General features: G+C 33.3%; 3 protein-coding genes across 5 annotated transcripts; 2 read left to right on the plus strand and 1 right to left on the minus strand.

Moving 5' to 3' along the window:
* The first annotated feature begins 3,720 nt into the window (after window positions 1–3,720).
* On the plus strand, window positions 3,721–9,713 carry LOC101204224 (ATP-dependent zinc metalloprotease FTSH 10, mitochondrial). Its single transcript, XM_004143074.3, has 8 exons — window positions 3,721–4,088; window positions 4,216–4,459; window positions 4,597–4,668; window positions 5,447–5,580; window positions 6,581–7,060; window positions 7,179–7,946; window positions 8,222–8,449; window positions 9,001–9,713. The coding sequence occupies exons 1-8, from the start codon at window positions 4,038–4,040 to the stop codon at window positions 9,478–9,480; spliced, it is 2,457 nt and encodes an 818-aa protein (XP_004143122.1). The 5' UTR covers window positions 3,721–4,037; the 3' UTR covers window positions 9,481–9,713.
* Window positions 9,714–10,235: 522 nt separating this feature from the next.
* LOC101204960 lies at window positions 10,236–15,953 on the plus strand. Of its 2 annotated transcripts, XM_031887815.1 has the most exons (7): window positions 10,236–10,607; window positions 10,677–10,756; window positions 13,546–13,706; window positions 13,940–14,040; window positions 14,658–14,739; window positions 14,838–14,923; window positions 15,403–15,953. In XM_031887815.1, the coding sequence occupies exons 3-7, from the start codon at window positions 13,665–13,667 to the stop codon at window positions 15,626–15,628; spliced, it is 537 nt and encodes a 178-aa protein (XP_031743675.1). In that variant the 5' UTR covers window positions 10,236–10,607; window positions 10,677–10,756; window positions 13,546–13,664; the 3' UTR covers window positions 15,629–15,953. The 2 variants fall into 2 exon arrangements, with proteins under 2 accessions (XP_031743675.1, XP_011657145.1); XM_011658843.2 differs by lacking the exon at window positions 10,677–10,756.
* A 1,206-nt stretch (window positions 15,954–17,159) lies between these two features.
* LOC101203568 (scarecrow-like protein 34) lies at window positions 17,160–20,330 on the minus strand. Of its 2 annotated transcripts, XM_031887648.1 has the most exons (2): window positions 18,440–20,330; window positions 18,102–18,318 (listed from the first exon to the last, which is right to left on the minus strand). In XM_031887648.1, the coding sequence occupies exons 1-2, from the start codon at window positions 19,977–19,979 to the stop codon at window positions 18,254–18,256; spliced, it is 1,605 nt and encodes a 534-aa protein (XP_031743508.1). In that variant the 5' UTR covers window positions 19,980–20,330; the 3' UTR covers window positions 18,102–18,253. The 2 variants fall into 2 exon arrangements, with proteins under 2 accessions (XP_004143205.1, XP_031743508.1); XM_004143157.3 differs by having other exon boundaries at window positions 17,160–20,323.
* Between the last annotated feature and the right edge of the window lie 3,774 nt (window positions 20,331–24,104).

The raw sequence follows: 24,104 nt of genomic DNA on the forward strand, positions 1-24,104 counted from the left end.
ACTTTTCAGAGTCTATAAGGCCTCAGAAGTCAAATTCTTTGAAAAAAAACAAGTAAATAAAAAAAATTATCTTCCATATCCGTTCACCCTCGAATAAGTTAAATTGAAGAAAATAATAAATGAAGATTAAAATGATATTTTAATCTAAAATTACAATATATACGACAATGCGAGAGTTATTTGATGTGATTTGACATTTTAATTAAGAGTTACGACCGAAAAGAATTCATTCTTAAATTTTCTTTCCCAAACTTTATTGATATATTCTATACAATAGGTTAGTAACTTTTTTTTTTTAAACCTTACTTTTTCCTAGTAAATTGGTTCGGTTGTACATGAGTTAATGAAGAAGAAAAAACTCAATTTTAAAAATACTTGGTTGAATTTTTTGTTTTGTATTTTTATATGCTTTTTTTAGCATATTAAAAAAATAAATTTCTTTTTTTTTAAAAAAAACAATCAAACTAATTATTTTATTCATCCATTACGAATAGGAGAGAACAATATAAAAATAGTCATCTTTTTAAATGAAAGGATGATATGAGAATTATAAATTTATTATATAGTAGGAAGATTTTATTTTTCTTACAAGAAATGTGAAACTTTAATTATCAATTTAATATCATGTTTAAAAATAACTAGGTGGTTTCCATGTAAACTAAATGTATATATAAATTCAGTTATAAATACAATTTATGTTATAAAATTTGTATAGTGTCATATAATTTATGATATAATATAATGTTTATATATTTAAAATACTTTATTTAAGCAAAAAAAAATGTACAAATAGTTTCTATATTACCTAATGACAAAGTATAATTATTTATTGTTTATGGTTCAACTATCACATCTTAATTTTTTTTTTTTTATTGTTAATTTCTTGAATGTTATCCGCAAATTGAAAATAAATAATAATAATGGGAGAGTGAGAGAGAGAGATAGAGAATTCAATGAATGGAACCAATAGATGGAATTTTCTGAATAAGTTGGTGATGCTGACGTGGAAAATAAGTGGTTTTAGGTTAATCAAGAATGGTAATCATGATTAAGTGGATACTAATTGGCAATAAATCTTGTGGTCTTAATCTAAAGACACGTCTCCTAAAGTCACACTCATTCCAAGTCTTTTCTCATTCTTTTCGGAAATTCACTTTTTCCATATTCACATTATTATTATTGTTATTGTTATTTTGCATTATTGCATTCTCACCCTAATACTATATATTTTCTTTTCAATCCATTATTTTCTCAATTTTCATTTTAATCCTCCACCTTCATCAGCCACCTTAAGTTATCGTTTAATTATTAATGCTACGTTATTTGTATGTTTTGAGGTTTGATACAAGTGACAACATTTTATCAATAACGTTATTCGTATACTACGTTATTCGTATGTTTTGAGGTTAATCAAGAAAGGTTTGGTACATTTTATCATATTGACTCACTAATATAATTCTAATGGACAATAATCAATACTTTAAATATTGATGAAATATTTATTTTATAACTAAGTAGTGTGTTGGGTAGAGAATTTTAATTTTAATCTGTTGTTGTTAAATATAATATGGTTTATACTATTTTATTATTACTTATGTCCCAACAAATTTGTAGTCAACTACTATAGTTGAAACATTATTCTCATTGCCCATATTTTATTTGTATTATTTGTATTATTTGTATTAGTCAACGACGTCGCTAAACGCAACGTCGACGTTGTTGGACTTTTCGCGATATCCATGTTAACAAGTCGCTAAATACACCTTTTCGCAACGTCCGAAAAACAAACGTCGCGTAAAGTGTTGTCATTCATTTATGGTTTCACTTTTTTTTTTTGTGAAATCACTCTCGGATACATCGCGGAAAGCCGAAACGATTCATCTTGGTCAAGGTTTGTAGCGACGCATGTCGCGGAAAGTTGAATATTTAATTTGTTATTACACTTTCTGCGATGTGGCACCATTCGATGTCGCGGTAAGTCAAACCATAATTCGTATGATAATCTTATCGCGACGTGCCACTGCAAGACGTCGCAGAACGTGAAATGGTAATTTGAAATTATAAACCTTTTCGCAACATGGTGTCCTCGTACATCACCAAAAGTAGAAACGTCAACTAAACTATTTGACTTTCTGCAACGCAGTGGTGACATACGTCGTGGATAGTTCAACGTATTAATTTTGTTGCTCAACTTTTCGACACGCAGTGTCGTCCGACGTCGTTGAAGGTCAAACACATATATAAAGTGATAATATGTATGTATGATATACTCCATGTATATTAGAAATACATTGAGAATGTGTTGTTTACTACTATTTTAGTAATATTTACTATATAAACATATAATTTAAACCAGTATTATGTTAGAATTATGTAGTTTATATGATAAGCAAAATACAAAAAAAAAAAAAATAACAAGTGAAAAAATTCATACGTTTTATCATACATAATTATATATGTATAAACAACATCTAGGTAAACTATGAACTTTGAAGAAAATGAAAACGAAAGTAATTGATGAAAATTTGAAGAAAACAAAAACGAAAGTAATTGAAAGTTTTAAAGACAACGAAATTTCGAAATAAAATGACGAACGATGTTGAAAACAACGGAATGGATGGAAGACACAATCGAAATTGAATTATGAAGAAGTCGAAGTTCTTGTCGACGTTGAAATTTTTTCACTTAACGGGTGATAAAAGTAATGAGATAATATTATATTTAATTATTAAATTATTACATATTTAGACAATATTTGTTTCATATTAAATTAATAAAATATTTCTAATTAATTATCATAATAAAGTTATACGTTAATTAATAGGCTAATTAAGAAAGTTGTCATTTATCAGTATAATATAAATAAGAAAATAATTTGAATTTAATTTCAAAAATTATATATAATTAATAATTATGATAAGGTTATAATTGTGGTAAAAATATAAAAACTTAGTTGAGAATAGATTTTTTTGATCAATTATATTAGACGAACTACTGGGCATCGAGGGATCAAATTTAGTGGGCCAGTTTTCTCACGGGCCGAAGGGACAAAAGCCTAAAAAGAGAAGAAAGCAAGTTAATGTGGACCATTAGATGGGCCAAAGCCCATTGAGAACAAGACTCTTGAAATATCGTCGTGGCCCGTAACATCCCAGCATGCGAGGTCATTTGAAACAGATTACTTATAATTATAACGTTGGACAATTTTACGAGTAGTAATTAAATATATATAGCAATATTTGTAAAAAAATTACAAACATACTGAAATAAAAAGTGTATTGGGATAAATTTTTAGATTTATTATTATGAATGTAAATGGATAGAAGTCTATTCCTAGATTGATTAGGATTTGGGATTCTAATTGAACTATTATATAAAGCGACTTGGGGTATGGTTCTCAATATACCAAAACAATAGACACTCAATGATATTGTGTTAATTTATTATATAGATTTAAAATATTTAGGTGGAGAGTATTAGGTTGGGTTTGTGAGTTTTTGATATGGATTGTGTTAAAATATTGGATGAAATGTGAGATAAAAAGAAAGTTTTGTAAGCTGTTTGTGTAGGTGAGTAAAATATATTTGATTGTCTGGAGAGAAAGGGTAGAGAGGGAGAAGTTTAAGGAGAATGATGTGATCTGTTTAAAATATTGATTTGAATGTAGAGATTTAAAACAAAATTCTCACCCACACACATATATACTTAAAGTTTTACTTGGATGAAAGAAAAAAGAATAGAAAGGGTGGAAAAAAAGAGTAGAGATTAATTGGGGGTTGTGTCTTGTTTGTCAAGGCGAGCAAAAGGATCGGAGCGAAGACCCTGTTCCTCTTCGCCTCTCACCACCCACCGGACGCTTCTTTCACATATAATTCCTCCAAAGTCCAAACTTTTCCCCTTAAATATCTCACTTCCATTATCTATTTTCTTCTTCTTCATTTTCTCACCTTTATCCCTACCATTCCCATTTTTCATCCATCTCCATTTCCCTCATTCAGTTCATTCACCATCGTTTCCTCTACCCTTTTATCCCAATTATGATCTTTTCCAGGCTCACCCGCTCTCTCCCGCGTTCTTCTCGCACCCAAGTAAGTTCTTTTTCTTCTTCTTTTAAATCTCCCTCTCTTTTTCTTTTTGTGTGTGTGTGTTTTTTCCCCTTTTGATGATGTTCTTTTTGGAGGGAAGTTGTGATTTTTGTTTTTATTTCTTTTCTAGAATTTGTTCTATGGTGGAGGGCGGTCCGCGATTAAGACCATCAATGAACCCATTTTCGCTGCCCCACGAGTTGATTCTTGTGTGGGAGAGAGAGATGGGATGTTAGGGTTTTTGAGAGGCTATTTTGCGTTTTCTGGGTCTCGTACCAAATTGATTCCTAAAGAAATTTTGTCCGACTTTAATTTCCTCATCGCGAATCCTAAACTCCGGCGTTTCTTCTCCAGCGAAGCCCCCAAGAAGAAAAGTAAGGAATTTTTTCCCTTCTCCTGATTATGGTCTGCGATCATTTTCACGGATGTTGTAGTGGCCTCATTGTACATGCATTTTCGATACTGGTGTGGATTCTAGTTTTGATGTGAATTTGTTGCTACATTTTTGCAGATTACCAGAACTTTTATCCCAAAGAAAAGAAAGAAATTCCTAAAGGGAATGAGCAAAAATCCGAATCTAAAGGTTCAATTTTTTCCTCGTTTTAGCTGCAATCAAGGCTTTGTTTTTGCATTCCATTCTCTCTCTTCTTTTTATTCTAGACTGTCAACATAGGTTTCGCGAGATCCTATTAATGCTAGCTAGAGTAAGATGAATCAAAGTGGACTGCTTTGTCTATTTCCGATGCATTAGTTTGGAGATTACTTAAGTATATGATTCTGATTGATTTACTTGTTTTTCCGCCTGTCTTGGTATCTCTACGATGTTCTGGATCATAATCTCGCATTATAGAACTTGGACGTCTCCATGTTAGCGTGCTATTGGAAGAGTTATATTCGTACTTAAGCATGCTTTATTTTTTGTTCTCTTTTATGCCTGCATCTGTCTTACTAGTTTCTCTTTATTAGTTATTCCATCTTGTTTTATTTTGTTTGTCAGAGCGATATTCTTTTCTTGGTTTCAGTTTGTGCATATGTTTACATTTTTGTTTGAGTGGGCAACTGTTGCGAGACAAGGATGAATATTCGTATAAGTATAAACGGCTTTTGGTGATTGGTATTTGCTTCAATGAAAACTGTCCTGAGTTGATTGTCTTTTTTATTCCTTTTTTTTTATGGAGAATGCCAAAAAAGTAGAAATATTGTCATGTTCACTCTCATGCAGTGCTCACTATAAACATAGAAAATTTATATTAGGTTAGACTACCAGTGGGGCAGATCTGAATGCATCACTTACCACCATTCATGCAATGTTTGGCTCAGAAGTTATTCCACATTTTTATTTTTTTGCTTCTTGTTCGCAGGTGACTCAAATACAGAAGATCAAGGGAGTTTTCAGGAAGCATTCATAAAGCAGTTTCAGAACATAGTCACCCCGCTAATAGTTATTGGTCTTCTGTTTTCCTCCTTTTCTTTTGGCCCTCGTGAACAACAACAGGTATTACTTATTGTGGAGGGTAGATTCCACTATAACCTCTTACTGGTTTCATTGTCATGGTGCTGTTTTTTTAGGAAAAAAAGGAAGCATGTTCTTATTTCATTTTAATTGTGCACCCCATATGAAAAGATGACTGGAAATTTCTTACATGTTATAATGTTTTTTAAACCCTTTGGGTGCGTTTGGGGGAGGGAAAGAGTAATGGGTGAAAAAGATTATGATAATCCTAGTGTTATGATAATATGTGTTTGGGGTTAGGGTTATTATTGGTAGTGTTATGGTAATGTGTGTTTGGGGGAAGGATTATGAATGGTACTGTTATGATAGTATGTGTTTGGAGTAGGGATTATGATAGAAGTGTTATGATAATATGTGTTTGGAGGAAGGATTATTGTCGTAGTATTATGATAATATGTGTTTGGGGGAAGAGTTATGAGTGTAGTGTTATGATAAGGTGAAGTAGGAAAATTTGTAGGTGTTAGAACTTGTATATATGGAAAAAATATTTATGGAAAACTTACCGTAAATATTTCTTTTCCTTTTCTTCTTTGCTCTTTACATTCTATTTAAGTTCCCTCATTTGTACTATTGTTATTATCAGAAAAATAATAAAACTAAAAACATCGTGGTTTTTCTCCTGGTTCTCGGGTTTCCACTTAAGCCTTGGTTTCGTGTTTATTGCTTTCAATAGCAGGGTTATGAGAAGATGAAGTAGGGAAATTTGTAGGGTTATTTAACTCCAATCCCCAATTTTGCAAACCCTAATCTCCCTAAATCCCCACCCCAAACACACCCTTCATGTCACAAGGTTTATGAATGCTAGGGAAATGTTATTTATTTGTCTTTCTGTTTCCATGCCCCCCACCCCCAAATTTTCTTATCCGAATGTTATGTACTCATTGATCCCTTTCCCTTCCTTCTCTTGGGTTGCCTTACCTATTTTTACCTTTGACAGCTTGATTCATGATCCAGTAAGTATTTGGAATTTTTGTCTCTGCAGATAAGTTTCCAAGAGTTTAAAAACAAGTATTTGGAACCTGGTCTTGTAGACCATATTGTTGTTTCTAATAAATCAGTTGCAAAAGTATTTGTGAGAAGTTCTCCTAACAATCGAACAAGTGAGGTTGTCCAAGGTTCTTCAAGTGGAACTGCCACTAAGGGACATGAGGCCCAATACAAATGCTTCTTCAACATTGGAAGTATTGATTTATTTGAGGAGAAGTTGGAGGAAGCTCAAGAGGCATTGAATATTGACCCTCGTGATTTTGTTCCTGTAACATATGTCTCTGAAACAGTCTGGTATCAAGAATTCCTCAGATTTGTCCCAACACTGTTGATTTTGGGGACCATCTTTTATATGGGCCGCCAAATGCGAAGAGAACTAGGCGTTGGGGGTGGAGGTGGTGGGAGGGGTGGTCGAGGAATATTCAATATAGGAAAACCTCATATCACAAAAGTGGATAAGAACACTAAGAATAAGGTATATGCATACATCAATCTTCAATATTTGTCTTTAAATAATTCGAGGATCCACATTGGTTACCTCCTTGATATGTCTTTTGTATTATAATGTCGTCCATTTTTTCCCTCTCTTTCAGATTTACTTCAAAGATGTTGCTGGTTGTGATGAGGCAAAACAGGAAATCATGGAGTTTGTACACTTCCTGAAGAATCCTAGAAAATACGAGGAATTGGGAGCTAAAATTCCAAAGGGCGCACTTTTGGTTGGACCTCCTGGCACTGGAAAGACCTTACTGGCAAAAGCAACTGCTGGTGAATCAGGCGTGCCTTTTATGTCTATATCTGGTTCAGATTTCATGGAGATGTTTGTTGGCGTTGGACCATCAAGGGTTAGAAACTTATTTCAAGAAGCTAGGCAGTGTGCTCCTAGTATAATTTTTATTGATGAGATTGATGCGATTGGTCGAGCAAGAGGACGCGGAGGTTTCTCAGGTTCTAATGATGAGCGTGAAAGTACTCTAAATCAATTGTTGGTTGAGATGGATGGCTTTGGGACTACTTCTGGTGTCGTTGTACTTGCTGGAACTAACAGACCTGATATTTTAGACAAAGCTTTATTGAGACCTGGTCGATTTGATCGTCAAATTTCAATTGACAAGCCTGATATTAATGGCAGAGAGCAAATCTTTCAAATCTACTTAAAAAAGATCAAACTCGACCACGAGCCATCATATTATTCTCAAAGATTGGCAGCATTAACTCCTGGATTTGCTGGAGCTGACATTGCAAATGTCTGTAATGAAGCTGCTTTGATTGCTGCAAGGAGTGAAGGCACGCAGGTCAAGATGGAAGATTTTGAAGCAGCTATTGATAGAGTAATTGGTGGTTTGGAGAAGAAGAACAAGGTAAATAATTCAGAAACACTTATCTGGCATTTTTAGAGCAAAGATATCTGCTTTTTGAGCAAGTATTCTTAAGTAGCATCTATCTGCATCGTTTATCTTCTACGAAGTTGCTTTAGAGGAAAACCATAGGAGTGATATAGTTCACTATTAACTCGTTAATATAGGGAATTCTGGAAGCTATATTTTCTTTACTATCAAATTATGACTGGATGGTATTAACTCCAGCATATTTCTTGTTTGCTTTTGAATATGAAATATTACGTTTTACTGAGCAGGTTATAAGCAAGTTGGAGCGCAGAACTGTTGCATATCATGAATCAGGTCATGCTGTTTCTGGCTGGTTCTTGGAGCATGCTGAACCTTTGTTGAAAGTAACAATTGTTCCTCGTGGTACAGCAGCTTTAGGGTTTGCACAGTATGTTCCCAATGAAAATCTTCTCATGACCAAGGAACAACTATTTGATATGACATGCATGACCCTTGGTGGCCGTGCTGCTGAACAGGTAGAGCGATACATATAGTTATACAGTTTAAGTTTACCGACATCTTTACTCAAGTTCCGGGCATGATTGAAATAACTTGTTTGAAAATAATGCATACAAGTCCATGTCAAAGTGTTTTGTTTTGGCTGACTGATGTGAGATAGCTGGAAAGTGTTCGAATATGGTGTTGAAAACTAACAATTTGTTTGATTTTACTGCTGAATTGTGATTCAAAAAACAAAAGGAAAGAAAGAAAACGTACAGAGATATAGATCAGTAAATCGAAGGTAGTATGGGCGTCGTGGGATTCTGTTACCTCTTTTTTTTTTTGATAAGAAACAAAGATTTTGTTACCTATTGTTAATGGATGCAAAAATGTTCTATAATCATAAGCCAAAGGGTGCTCTTACAACTAGCAATTCCTTTTAAATTTTGTTTTTCCTTCTCTAATGTTGACCCAGCGCCCTCAAGAAGTTCTGGGTTCAATATAATAAATGGCGAACTTTGTGTTTGTTTAATTAGTGGCTGCTTGGTCGTGCTGTTGATGAAAAACTATATTTTGTTTGATACAGGTTTTAATAGGTAAAATATCAACTGGAGCTCAAAATGACTTGGAGAAAGTCACAAAAATGACCTATGCTCAAGTAGCGGTCTACGGCTTTAGCGATAAAGTGGGGCTACTTTCTTTTCCTCCAAGAGAGGACTCTTTTGAAATGTCGAAACCCTACAGTAGCAAGACTGCTGCAATAATCGACAGCGAAGTGCGAGAATGGGTCGGGAAAGCATATAAGCGAACAGTCGAGCTGATAGAGGAACACAAAGAACAAGTGGCTCAAATTGCAGAATTGTTGCTTGAAAAGGAAGTCCTTCACCAAGAGGACTTGCTCCGGATCTTGGGTGAGCGACCATTTAAACCGAGCGAAGTTACAAACTACGACAGATTCAAGCAAGGTTTTGTAGAAGCAGATGAAAAAAGTGTGGAAAACCCCCCAGTTGAAGCAGCTGAGGATAATGGTTCTTCACCTTTAGAACCACAAGTTGTACCTACATAAACTTCGGGAGCAGTAGTTTGTTTGTACATTAAGTTAATTTTTTTTATCTTCTTTTTGTTCTTCATTGTTGCAAATTGATAGATTTAGTAGCATTTTATGATTTTTAATAGCAAAATATTTGAAAAGTTGATACTCGGTTGGATAGGACAGTGGTGCTTTACTTAATTACAACTACAACTAGAAGTATCAATTTAAAATCATTAAATAAATAACACTACGAAAACTTTTTTTCATTTTTTCTGAATGATTGAAAAGCAGACTATGAAAGTGAGCTGAATATGAAAGACGTTGACTTGGATATTGGGGTATGCCAAAAATTTGAACCATTGGAACGCAGATATTAAACTTTAATTCTTTCTAGCGGTAAGACTATCAACCATAACTTGAAAAGTAGCTTTGGGGCACATGTCTATCCTTTTCAAATATCTGAAAAAATGCAGCTAATGTTTGTTATTTATACATTTTTTATTTTACTATATCTTAAGTAATTTTTATTTAATTTACATTAAATTGATTTGTTAATTGAAGTTAATTATTAAACATAATTTGGTTATTTTTATTTCCAGCAGTTTAAATCTAATTTACCTAATTACATGTAAACAAAAGTCATGATTGGATTGATAAGCAAAACATACATTAACCACATGTACTATTAGTGTTAGGTTTTGACTCTAGAAGGAAAAAGATAATTGTTATGAATCCAATTATATTTGGGTTGGTGGAATGAAATTTTATTAGAATGAAGAACAATTTTCATTACCAATTTGTAAAGATGGTATCAGATATATGTCTTATGATTTTTCAGATAAAGATTTAGGGCAAATTGAAAAGAAAGATACAAAAAAACGGAAGCCCTAGCCTCCATTTCTTTCTCTCCACTTACACCCACCACCCCTCTCTATGCTTAGCCTTCCTCTCCGGCAACACTCCAGCGGCCATAGCCGTAAGGCGGCGAAGACTGAACCATTTTTGTAGTCAACCTTTACTCGCGAACCTGGCTTGCACTGTGAGCACGACTCCGGGCTTTCGAACCATTGTTTCTTCTCCGTTTGAGACTCCAACGTGAACAAGTTGTGCACTACGTTTTCGACGACTGGGTATCTTGCAGCAGGGTTTTTGATTTGGGAGTAAGCTTTCAACTGCTATCCTCACTTCGTTTGGCTTCAAATCTGTTTACCATATCATTTACGGTCCAGTTTTGCAAGTTTGGACGTTTTCAGACATCAATCAGCAAGGATTGGAGCGTTTTTTTTTTTTTTTTTTTTTATAACGTTCGGTAAGGATTATTACTTTAGTTTCCTTTTGAAACTCTTTTGTTGTTGTGTTTGGGTCAATTTTTAAGTATTCGATTAAGGTTTAGCAAGGTTGAACATGCTTCAGACTCGATTAGCATGCCTTAGATCAGTTTTTGAGTTCTGAAACTTTGTTGGTTGCAGTTTTGGGTTAATTCAAAGTGATTAATCAAAGTTTGTTCTGGATTTTTTATGAGAATATTCTTGCTGAAAATCTTTGGGTATAAAAAAGGTTTTCGAATTGAGTTATAACACTTAAAACGTTAGATTTTAAAAGTATACGTTCGTTCAAGGGAGTGATTTTCAGATTGAGAATGGTAGATTGTTCATAGAGGTAAGTAGTTTCCACATTTGTTCTACTATGTAAGTTTTGATAAAGATACGTTTTGACTGTTGTGATTTGATAAATGGTTGAAAGTGTTTTTGGAATTTTAGAAATATGTTTCGTATCATTTAACCATCATAGGTTGGCCTAGTGGTAAAAAAGGACGGAGTCTCAATAACTAACTATGAAGTCATGAATTCAAGCCACCTACCTAGTAGTTAATTTCCTATGAGTTTCTTTGACACCCAAATGTCGTAGGTTCAAGCAGGTTGTCCTATGTGATTAGTCGAGGTGCATATACGTTGGTCCGAACACATACGGTATAGAAGAAAAAGAAATATGTTTTGTACCATTTGAAACAGATGAATTTGTTTTGGATGATTTAAATATTTTCCTAATAGAAAAATGCTTCATGTGACTTGAGAATCGATTAAAAGTATTTGGTATATTTTTAGTTGATTTTGTGAAGTAAAAGCACTTGACTATTTCGAATGATAATTGGCAATGTGATTTTGATTTGAAAATTTCCTATTTGAATGGTTTGGTTTGATCAGTTTTGTTTCCAAATTGCTATTTGGAGCTACATGTTTTGTTTCATATATTTTTGAATGATTCAATTGAAGCTATTTGGATATGCCCATTTTTTCGTTTTGGAGATTGCATGGTATTTTGTTGTAGCCAGTGTTTTAAAATGCCTAAGGCGCACTAAGGCCCAATGGCCCTTTGGAGCCTAGGCGCAAGTTTTTTATACGTGAGGTGCTATATATATAAAAATAAATATATGTATATATGCCCTATATACATGTTTATTTACACTAAGGTATTAACATCTTGCTCATTTTGCAATCAAGCATATTTCCATGCTGGATCTTTTCTTAAACTGTACGCAGCCATCTAATTACTTAAAAAATTAAACTAATTAGAACCTAACTTAAGAAATTGATCACAGAAGTTAGGAGTTAACTTGGGATATACCAAAAAGTTGAAGCCTTAAATGGTTGCTTTTTTTCACCCTTCTCTGTTTTTTGAAGAAACACAAAGAATAGACATAAAAAACAGAGCCAAGGAGCTGTTTTTTTTTTTTTAAAGATAGACTTCAAAAAGTCTTCAAAAGAGGTGCCTGTTGGAGAAGAAAAAGAAGAAGAGGAGGAGGCAAGGAGGTGTTCACTCTTCTGTCTTTCCTTTTGTTGAAGAAGAAAATGAAAAAGAAGGAGTGCCGAGAAGGGGAAGGAGAGTAGGAGACATGTACCGTTTTCTACTTGTAGATGAAGCCACTGCCTACTTTATTTCGAATTAGGATGAGAAAAATATAAATATATTATATTATATATTAAATGACAGCATTTTAAAAGATTTGTTTAAAAAAAAAACCCTCGGTGCTTTGGGAAAGGTGCAAAAAGGCACATGCCTTCTTCACTGTCCCTTGCCTATCCAAGGCGAGGTGCTCAGGTTGAGCCTTGCGCCTAAGCAAGCAACTGACCGCAATTTTCAAAACACTGGTTGTAGCCAGATTTGGAATTGACGATATCTGTATGTCTGCTTTTTATTTGTGAGAAATCACATTTTTGTTGTTTGTCATTCCTTCAAATTAAGATTATGTGCGTTTTGCATTCACATGGTAATTTGATTGATGTTGTGGTTGGTTGTTAATTGACATTTCTGTTCTGGTTGAAGGTTGATTGTTCATCAACATTTTTGACTGGCTGTTGTTATAGATGACTAACCATATATGTTAAGCTCCTTCAACTGCGCATCTTTCTTACTCTCTATCTGAAAGTATTGAATGATTGCAAGCTGTTGTATAAACTATTGACTGATTGAGAGTTCGGTGTGATTGAAAGTATTGACTGATTGAAAATATTTTAATTGTATGTATCGAAAGACTAGTGTTTTAAGAAGTATGAAAGTTACGTTTATTAGATTAAAGGTGTTGAAAGTTTAGCGAACATTTTGGTTTTGGTGAAAGAATACTTGAAAGTTTCAGCTTGAAACATTGGTTTTGAAGTTTTATTTGCTTGGAAGATCTTGATTTCAAAAGTATTGTTTGTAGCAAAGTTTTGACTGAAAGTTTTGGATTTTTATTTTCAAAAGTTCTGAAAGGCAATGAATTACAAAGCTTGATATGGGAATTGCTTATTGTCTATTTTCTGCTCATCTTTGTTTTTCCAAAATGCTTTTAGATGAAGGTCGGCGTCCTGCAAAGGATGTCTCTTAGGATTTGATATTTTGTCTTAGAAATTGTTTGCTTTCCCTGTAATGTTTAAGTTGTAAAAGCTCCTAATTGTTATGTTTTCCGTTCTTTTTTTTTCCTCTCCTCCTCCCTTCTCTCTTTGTTGTAATAGTTGTACTAGACAAAACGGACTGTTACAGATTTAGTGTGGATTAGAGAGTATATTAGGTAGTTAAATTGAGTGTTGGTTTTGATATACCCTTCTTTCCTGGCTGCAGGCACAAATTACAGAAAGTGTTTGAAGGTTGTGCGCGCTTGCTAAAGCAAAACCGAAAGAGACAGGAAATAGATTAGAAAGTGAAGTTCGTTGTTCAAGCTTTCTTTTGCCCAAACCATAATGGCAAAGCGCGAGATTTCTAGTACATTAAGAAACTTGAAGGTAAAGTTATATATATATACATATTCAGATTTACTGCCTTCTCATGCTTAGCTTGAACTTTCTGTTTATCGTTTAACTATCTGTTACTTAGGGGAGTAATGTCTGCGAGTAACTGGCAAGTTACATTTGAGATTTCTTTATTTTGATTTTGTTCTTGCTTTTGTACTTCTGAAGAACTGATTTAATTTGTTATGCGAGTTATTATTATTATTATTATTAATTTTTTGTTATAGTTCATGCAAAGGGCGACCCAGAGAGAGGAGCAACCTAAGAAAGAGGAAGAAGTAAAACCTGATGAGAATTTCTTTCCCTCGGGTACTAAAATCAGAAAGTGGTAGGCTATTAATCTTTTTAATTGTTTGTTTGTTACTTCTGATTTATGGTTGTTTCACCACCTTCCCTAGTTAATAATTTTCCCGCTCATGAGTTTAATGTAACAAACTGTACCCAACTCTAAATACTGTTATTCGGAAGTAGTTTATGTTAGAAACGAAGGGTAATATGAGATGCCTTTGTCCCACATTGGGTAGAATGGTTGATCAATGTGGTTCTTAAGTGACTTGACTTTTCCACTCCGATAGCTGGCTTTTGGGGTGTGGTTATCCAAGGTGCTTAGGTACCTTGCAATTTATTTCCTAAAAACGGACCATACGATTGAAACTTTGATGGATTATTTGTTTTTGGATTTCTTTGTTCTCCTTTATGATTAGTGCTGGAAATTCTCTCTGAACATGATAGATTGAAATATATATGTTTCTGATGGAAGTACTTTGTCTTGCTTACAGAAACTCTTGAATCAAAGGAAAACCATTTTTGTTTGCCTCTAGTGTGACATTTTATGACTTAAAAGTCGAACCAAACTCTGCTTTATGTTCATGATAGTGCCTTTTTGTTAACTTAGCTCTTCTTTATCGTTGTTCAAGAAACTGATTTATCTTTTTTATGGTCTAGTGTGGTTTTAGTTGAAGGAGATCCTCATCCAGGGGCTCTTAAAGGTCGAATGTCATTTCAGAGCTTTAATCCTTCAATTGATGTGAGTATAGTATATCAGTGCCCTAAACTTTATTTGATGACTACAGCCTTCTATGTTTCACATTGGCTTTTGTCTCACATCAACGCTTTGCATGATAGAAACTCAATGAAGAAGCAGCTAGCTTAGGGCAGCATGAAATTCCAGGCACTTCCTCAGGGAATCATAGTGGAAACCTTTCATCAAGGTTAGTGGATATATTTTCACGTCTCTTCCCTTCTTCTCCTGTAAAATTATTGCTTGCCTGTAGGGAATTCTATCAAACTTGTTATTGAAAGCACCATCCTTTAAAATGGAGTTAGCTTTCTGCATTCCACTGTCCAACAATATAGTAGATGCTTTCTGTAATAATATAGTGGTTGGTAGTTATAATTAGTATTTACATTTAGCTATCTGTTACTTAGGGGAGTAATGTCTGCGAGATTCTATATTAAAAGGCAAAAAAGGGTTTGTCAACAAATAGAGAACAAAAATATGAATAACATTAATAAAACTGTCGCCTTAAAAAATGTAATGAAGCTTTCATGTTGTGTGTTACTCTCTTTTTTTGGGTGGGGGTGTTCTGAAATAAAAAGTTCATTCCCAAAGAAAGTCACTTCAAAGTACTCTCTCTCTCTTGTTTTTCTTTTACCCTTTCATCATTGGACAAACATTTTTGTTTCCCAGAGATAATGGATCTTCAAGTAATGAAGCAGTGTGCTCAAACATTGATGAAAAGAATTGTGAGGCTAACGGAGACCTTAAAAGGAAACAATCTGAAGTAATTTCTGAAGGACAACATCCAACTAAGTTTTCAAGAAGTGGTAATGGTAAAGCCTTCAAGAAACCAAAGGGTGAAAAGCTGGACTGGAATGTTCTTAGGCCCTCTAAGGCTCCCAAAAAAAGTGGGTAATCTTGTGTAGGAGAGTCATTAGAAGATGGGTGGATAATCCAGTTTGTATGCTCTTAGGAGATTGTATTGATTTCTTGCCATAGTTTGTAGCAATATGGGACTCTTTAGAGTTCCATGATCAATTAATGGGAAGTGTCATGTCATTAAACCTCTCTTCCACCTCATTCGAGATTCTTAATTCATGCATACCTCTACTCCGATCAAGAATGAATCTCAATACATGGAATATTTTCAGATATTGTAAGAAACTAGATTTCTTGAAGATACTGTTGTATTGCCAAATGGAAAATTGATCCTGCAAATTTACAAATTTTGTACCAAGCAAGCAATTCTGAGCGGTGTTTCAATCATTTGGACTTCTTTTTTAAATATGTGCTTGTAGATTATTAAAGAGGAATGTGTTTGAATTGACTTTATAAATGTTTAAATAACTTATAAATACAAAAAGGAAAGAAAAAAAAAGACAAAACGCTTGGAAAGACGTGTTTGTATTTCGTCTGTTGACATTGGGGTTCTCCTATTTCATTAATCATTTCTTTTAAAAAATAAAATAAAAAATTTAGCAACCAATACACCCACCATTTGATTGTCACATCCTTTTCAACTTTGTGACCATTTTAACTCGTTTTTTTTATGAACTTTTTGACCAACGTATGGTGAAAAGAGCATATGGACCAAAAAAAGAATTTGCTTCTGAAATTTTAGGATCAAATAAACTCAACTCTAGATTTTGTGGACTGTAAATGTGTTTTACCTTAATGTTAAAACATTTTTCAATCAGAGAATATAAGTCACATTGTTTCATAGGAGGATAGTTTTAGTTTTGTGTTTAAATCTTAAATTTAAAACTTAAAAAGACATAAAAACATCAATAAATATATTGTTTTGATTTTTTAAACTTTTTTTTAAATTGCTTGAAAATATGTAATATGATTATATTAAATAAAATAATGTGTTTGAAAAGCTTATTTCTTTCCTTCTGCATGCCCATTTTGTGTATACTTTTGTCTTTTTGTTTGTGTAGATGGTACCACTAATACTTGTGTAGTGTATATCATAAGCACTTCCTTTGTAGCTATCAAAGAAAAAAGAAAAAAGAGAAGTTAAACCTAAGAGAGAGTCTGCAATTGTGAAAGAATAAGCACTTCCTTTGTAGCTATCAAAGAAAAAAGAAAAAAGAGAAGTTAAACCTAAGAGAGAGTCTGCAATTGTGAAAGGTTTGGACTTCAACATGGAATGTTGTCCATCTTTGACAAAGAGATCTTATTATTTCGGTATCTTTGTACATTTGGCTTCTATTGAGGGTCCAAATGAGTTTGAACCCACCTTTCGAACACATAGTTATTTCTTGTCCTTCTACTTATGCACCCACTACAAAATTACCAAACTACCAAAATATAATATGGGGCTGATGGACAAATATCTCATTCACTTCTCAATTCTTGCTCCTCTATATCATCCTTTTCAATTCACTTCTTTCATAGTAAAAAATCTTCCAGTAACTCATTCTCGCTCTAGCTACGACTTCCGATTAAAACCAACAAAAAAAATATATATATATTTATGGATTAAGAAAAAGGAGCGAAGTTGTAGAATGGATATACATATATAAGAAATATTGTTTGAGAATCGACCAGGGAAGCGAAGGCCACTATTGCATTTTTGGTGTATTTAGTGATTTCACCGAACGATGATTCTCACGTGCATCTCCAAGAAGAGGCCATCAACGCTGATTTTCTACTATTTTATGGGCAATAGGATCTGAAGCTGACATTCATATCAAGAATGCATGAAACGAACCTATAAAATTATCCCGACTACTATAGTCATCAATTCAATATTAGTCCACTCAGTACCATTTCTTTGATAAAGGTAAAGACTCAAAACTACTGATCAACTAACCTTTTTCTATACAAAGATACACTCTTCTCCTGATCACATATTTATAGTTCGCATAGTTCATGATCATCATTCTAGTAGCTATCAAGGTTACAAGGCAATGCCTAAGATTTAACAAGTGAAACAAACTCAGACAAGGACAGCCTCTTTTTTAGAACTTGTTACCTTCAAACTTCTCAGAGTCGGAAGAAATGCAGATATAACAAACTAGGTCGGCCTGTATCAGTACCGGATGCGAGGGAATTGAATGCCCCTCTTGATGTTGTTTTGATGGTAAGCAATATATCTATGATGATACCCAGCAACAAGAAGCATAGACGATCCGACCTTTCCATCCTTGAAGCATCCAACCTTCATCTTCATCTAGTACAAAATCTTTGTGGTAATAGGATGTTAATTTGCTCCTAAACTTGCTCATGATGTCCTTGTCTAAAGGAAGCTGCCTGAATCCTGCCCTCATACACCTTACCTGCCACTGCTTATAGGTTTCAGGCCTCTCAACTCTCTGAACACCCTCACATGCCACTACATTCATAATTTGGCGACCAAGAAACTCTCTCTCTAGCATCATCCTCTCATCGCTGTCACGAGGTAAATTAACGTCTAGAGCATCATATAATGCAGAGAAGTGGAACAGTGCTTCCCTGAATCGTGTTATGAAGAAAGGTGCATGGTAGGATCCATTAACCACAGATTGTACGAAGATTTTTGGGTTCATCTTCCTTATTAAACGCAGAACAGCATCCCTTGGACTACTTTCTTCCACAGTTTCATCCAGTAGGTCGCTAAACCTGTAGAAAGAGTTCACAACAAGCACGTCACTGCTATCGAGCTTTAAGTCCTCAATTCGAATAGTTTCCCAGTTATTTGATGCTATGGCATGATATTGAAAAGGAACTTTAAAGCGCTCACAGTATTTTGCCAAACGACGACCTGACTCTTCGATCTTTTCTGCTGGACGAAATCCTGGTAGAGGTCTATCTATACCGGTAATGCGCAGTTTGGGAGGACCATCAGGTAGTTGTGCAAGAAACTGAATTAACATTGGCCATAGGAAACCATAACAAATGCCAAAATCAATAACATGAAGACTTTTAGCATTCTCAGCAACCTTCAAAATCATTTTAATCATGAAAAAGAGTGAGAGCTTCTTAAAAGGGCAGGATGATAAGTAAACTTGGTAAGCTTTCAACATATCTGCAGCTGTAATGTTGCTTTGAGCTAATGATTCATAGTAGAGTCTACTTCCTGAGCCGTTGCCAACCATACGAGCCTCAAGAGCATTAGCAAAGAAATGAGACATTCTTTGGGAACCATCCCCATTAGTTGCAGAATGCTGCCTAATCTGCTTAAGTAGTTCATACGCAATCCTCCGGTCGTCTGAAGACACAGCTTGTGCACATAATATCAGAAGATTTCTCAAATCCACAGAGTCTTTCCTCTTCTCCTGTTTCTTTTCCCGGGCTTTTGCAGTAACTGATCCATGAACTTGTCTATTATACTGCAAATTTTCACACCCAGCATTTGCAGTGGTCTCATTTCCACAATCATGAAGTAAAACCTTATCAAACATTTCAGATAATTCTTCCTCGTCCGTATAAATAGTGGCTTGCTTGTTTCTCCTCCCTTCTTCCGAATCCAATTCCACGTTTTCACGTTCACGACTCTTCCTTCTCTTCGATCCATTAGGTGATTTCTCCCTTTGATCCTTCTCTGTGGTATCCATTACCTTAGAAACTACTCCTGTCCCCATCCCACTGCCAAGATCAATATTCAACTGATTACCAACAGGAAGAAACTTACTTGCCTCCTCCAATCCTTTTTGATATTGCAAAATGGATTTGCTATCACTAAAGATATTCTGAGCCAACAACTCATTAACCAATTCATGACTATTACTAAGAAAAGGTGTTGGAAGTATAGAGGACTTATAGTCTCCAGGATCAACAACCCATTGTGAGTCAGGTGAATTGCTATTGCCAACACTAACATTAGTACTAGCAGGATCACTATCACAATCCAAGAGAGGAGGTTGATTAGGTGAAGAAGGATAGTTATTAGTATTACCAAGAGCATCATAGAATGATTTCTCTGTAACTTCAAGCCCTAAAGGATCATAAAACATACAAGGCATCTCCTCCAAGTTCTCTTCCATCAGCATTTGGCTTATGTACTTAAGAACACTTTCCTTGAAATCACTCTCGTCTGAGGAAGAATCACCACCAGGGCTCCGCCCTGGAGCCACGACGGGAAAACCTCCGGCCATTTTCAACTCCATCGCCGGTGAAGGGTCTGGTTTGTAGGGAAAAAAGGAATTTTCGACGAAAGGAACAAGATTTGGAGATGGGTCAATGAAGACAAAACTGTTTTGGAGTTCTGGGTATAGATATGAAGTCTGATCGTTGAATTGGGTTGAAGGGGTTTGTGGGAAATAGTTCAGGTTTGGATCCATAGTTATGAACGCTTGGAAATAGAAACAGAATTGAAAATGATTGAAGGTCAACCAACAGAATCAAAAGCATATAAAACTTAGCTGACAAGAGGGGAAGAAGAAGAAGGTAAAGGTGAAAGAGGTGGAGGCAGTGATTTTGTTTTTAGGTTTATAAAGTTGAAATTATCGATCTTTTGGTTGTTTCCTGGAAATGACTTGCTTGAGAATGACTGACAGATGAAGGGATAAGGTATTGGTCAAAGGTGTTTTTTCTTTTTCTTATTTTCTTTTTGGTTAAACATTATTGTCTATCCCTTCCCATTTTCCGTAGATTCGTCCATTGGATCTTGGCTTTTTCTTTGTCATCTCTCTCTACTCTCTACTCTCTACTCTCTACCTTACACTACATAAAACTGGCTTATTGGCTCTTTTTCTATTTTTTTGATGCTTTATTCCATAAGAGTTTGGATCTGTCTGACTTACCAGATTTAGTTGTGGATATTGAGGTTTTAACCCTCTTGGATTATATTTATTCTTTTGAGTGGTGTCTGTGTTTTGGAAACAGATTGATCCATTGCTTAGTTAGGTTTGCTATGGCAATGTTGCATTCTAATTGATGAGGCTGTTTTGTACCGTCTTCTTCTCTTTTTGAAGAAGGGAATGGAGCTTCTTGTTTCATTCTCGACTGATTATTCACTATGAAGTTTCTTTTTCAAAAAAGAAAAAGTTAACAATTTAAAATATCTTTTGACTTGCTAAATAGAATCGGTAAGTTTACGTTGGAATATAGAGTTGTTATATATAATTTCTCAATTAACGAAAAATAAGAGAAAATAAAGCCCGTAAATTTCAACAATATATTGTTTAGGCTCTTTCAAAGTAGTGGACCAAAACTGACGATTCATCGAAGAACTGCACCAATGTTAGACTTTGTTGAATCCAATAATTTCATAACTCAACTTTGAACTTTGGAAGCATTAAGCTGGAAATTACTAAAATAAATAAACATCTCCATTTATTCTACTTTATATTTTAATAATTTAGTACGTTTTTTCCACCTTTACCTTCTTTTATAATATTTTATTTCCTACTCTTTTACCTGAGCAACGATTCCATTCAACTTTATGTATACTTCTTCTCATAGCATGAACCCTGAATTTAAATATACTACTTAAAAGGGAACAACACGAACAAATTAGAGACGTATTTGATTAGAATTCATTATGGGTAAAGGGTGTATTGAATTAATAATAATAATAAGGTTTGTTAGGTGTAAAAAACTAATGAATAAATTAAAGATGGAAGAATATAAAAATAATTGAATTGACAAGCCAGAAAGAAAAAGAATAAAGGGGAGAAGATGTTGAATATGAAGAAAAAGAAATACAATGAATCCACCTGGTTTGTGATACAATAAAGAGAGAGAAAGGGAAATTTTAATGTTTGATAATTGGAAGAGATCTCTGGTTGGACCATTTTAGAGAGTCTCATTATAATCTCCATGTCTGCTTTCTGCTTTCTGCTTTTGAATTTTCATTCTTAAAAACTTTGACCTTTCCTCATTCTTCTTCCTCTATTCTTCCTCCTCAAGAAATTTTCCCACTTCCTTTTTTTTAATAAATTCAATATTTTTAAATTTCATTATTGCCTTCACCAATTGCTCTTTTCTATTTATTCAAGTAATTAGTTGTTTTTCTGTTTTTATATATATATTTCATTTATTTAACTTTTATGAATTAACTATATTGCATCTCCCAACTCACTAATCATTCTAAACATTTAAAACTTACATATCCAAATTCTCAAAATAAATTTATAATTTAGATGCCTCTTTCGAATAGAATTTCTTTAAAATTAGGATTCTCAAACGTATTTTTAAATGGTCATTGTTAAATTCTTGTACTTCTAATTTTATATTTGATATTTTTTTAAAATTTTAATTTCTTTTCTAATAAATAATTAAATGCTATTTGAATTTTTAATTTGTATTTATTAAGACCATTCAAAATGAGTCGACTTATTATATATGTATTTGATTTAGTTTTTAATAGATAATGTTTGAGAGTGATTTTGACATGACTAAAATCATTTTTTGTTTGAAACTACTTTCTTCCTATATAATAATCTTGTTTGACAAGAAACTAAAATTATTTTTTAAAAAATAAAAAATCATTATAAGTTTATTTGTGAAGAATAACAAATCAAGTAGTTTTTCTTTTCGATGATCGACTAAGAATAATCTCCAACGTTTTTTTAGTATAGTAGAAAATTCGAAACACTCAATAATAAGAAAAGTAATTTAGCCTCAAAATTATTACCATAATTATTTAAAAATAATTCTCAGAAGCTTGTCGTCTTTCTTTCTTTCCATGAACAAAAATCAAGAATGTCATCTCAATATCCTTTGAGCCTTATTTCCAAAAATTCTAATGGAGCGATAGGCATCAAGATCTATGGCTCCCAATTATAAGGGGTCCATATGACTATCTATTAAGGAGTTGAACCTCCTTCGGCATAATCTATGAATGATCGGAGCTTTGAATATTGTGGAAAAGAAGAAAGGCTCTTTGAAGATTATCCATATTAACTCGTCTGTTCGAAGGACCTAGCGGTCAATGAAATATGAGAGGAAGATTGCTCAAGAATATTGAGGCTGAATTCATTGAGATTCTTAAGTATAAAATAGTCAATGTCGTAGGTTTTTTTTTTAAAAAAATCATTTTTAGAATCAAACACAAAAATTTAAAATTACTTTTAAATATTTGAAAAATACTTTAAAAACAAGTTTGAAATCAAACGTAAATTTGTTACTCCATTTTTATGACTAGTAAATTTATAAATTTTAAAAATATCAAATAGGGCAAAAGCTAAAATTCTAGAAATAAAATAAAAAATAAAAAATTCAAACACAAAAATTTACAAGTTCATCAATCTAATCATACACTAAATTTAAGATTTGATCTCCATTGTGTTTTCTTTGATATAAAATTTTAATTGGAGCTTTGAAGGGGAAAAATGAGAACATAAATGCAATATTCTCAGGACAGGAATGTGGGGTACGAAAATCAAATTTTAGACTATTTTTCAAATTATAATTGATTTGTTTTCTCTTTCTTTCTTTTTTTTTTTTTTTTCTTTTTGGCATTTTATGAATACTTTTCTAATGTTAGGTTGGAAGGTACAATATTCTGTCATCTCATACATTTATAAAGCTTGTCTTTTTTTACTTTAATTATTTATAACTTTATGTTTAAAAAAATAAACATTTTTAGAAAACATACTATAAATTTTGACTTTTTTTCCCTTTCTTTTCTCTTTTTAAATAAATATAGTATTTGATGATATGAAGTTAACAAAAAAAAATCACTTTCAAAAAAATTTAAAGTAGTATTTAGGGTTTACCACATCAACATCCTATTAAAAAAAATGTGGGATTGATATATATTTATGTGAAGAAGGGAGTGTAATACTCCCAAGTCCCACGACACTATAATTCTTTTCAAAATATTTTTTTGTTAGCTATCTATGTTCATGAAAGGTTAAAGAGAATTAGTTCTACCATGCAACTAATATTTTATGAATGTCCTAAATAACATACATGGTAATTGCATAGTTTGCATTGAATAATTATTGTAGGGATGATAAATAAGTGTATAGCAACATTCATGAAAAGAAATTAGAGATATAACAAAATCTATATCTAATAAACTTCTATGTCTTTGATAAGTAAATTTTAACTTTTTTTTTTTCCTTTTTTGGTATAAGAAAATGATTTGCGTTGTATTAGAAATGTAAATACTTCAAGCCTTGATTGCTACGTTTTTAATGATCCAATTAAAATATATAAAATGTAAACAATCGTAAAATTAGTCCCCTATTTATTTATGCTATATGGATAGAAAGCCTATGTTATGGTCACATAGAACTTGAATTCAGTTCTGAAGCCCAAAACAATAGCCCTTCCATGCTGTGATATCCAATTTATTGTTCAAAACAACTGGAGCATTTTTGTGGCAACTACTCTATGGTATATTATGGAATTCAATCAATAATACATGAAAATGTGATTACAAATTTGCTATACTCCATGATTGATAATAGTCTATTTCCTACAATCTTCTATTTGTTTTGTTTGATAATTAAAAA

This window comes from Cucumis sativus, chromosome 6, assembly GCF_000004075.3.
Source record: "Cucumis sativus cultivar 9930 chromosome 6, Cucumber_9930_V3, whole genome shotgun sequence".
Lineage (NCBI taxonomy): Eukaryota > Viridiplantae > Streptophyta > Magnoliopsida > Cucurbitales > Cucurbitaceae > Cucumis > Cucumis sativus.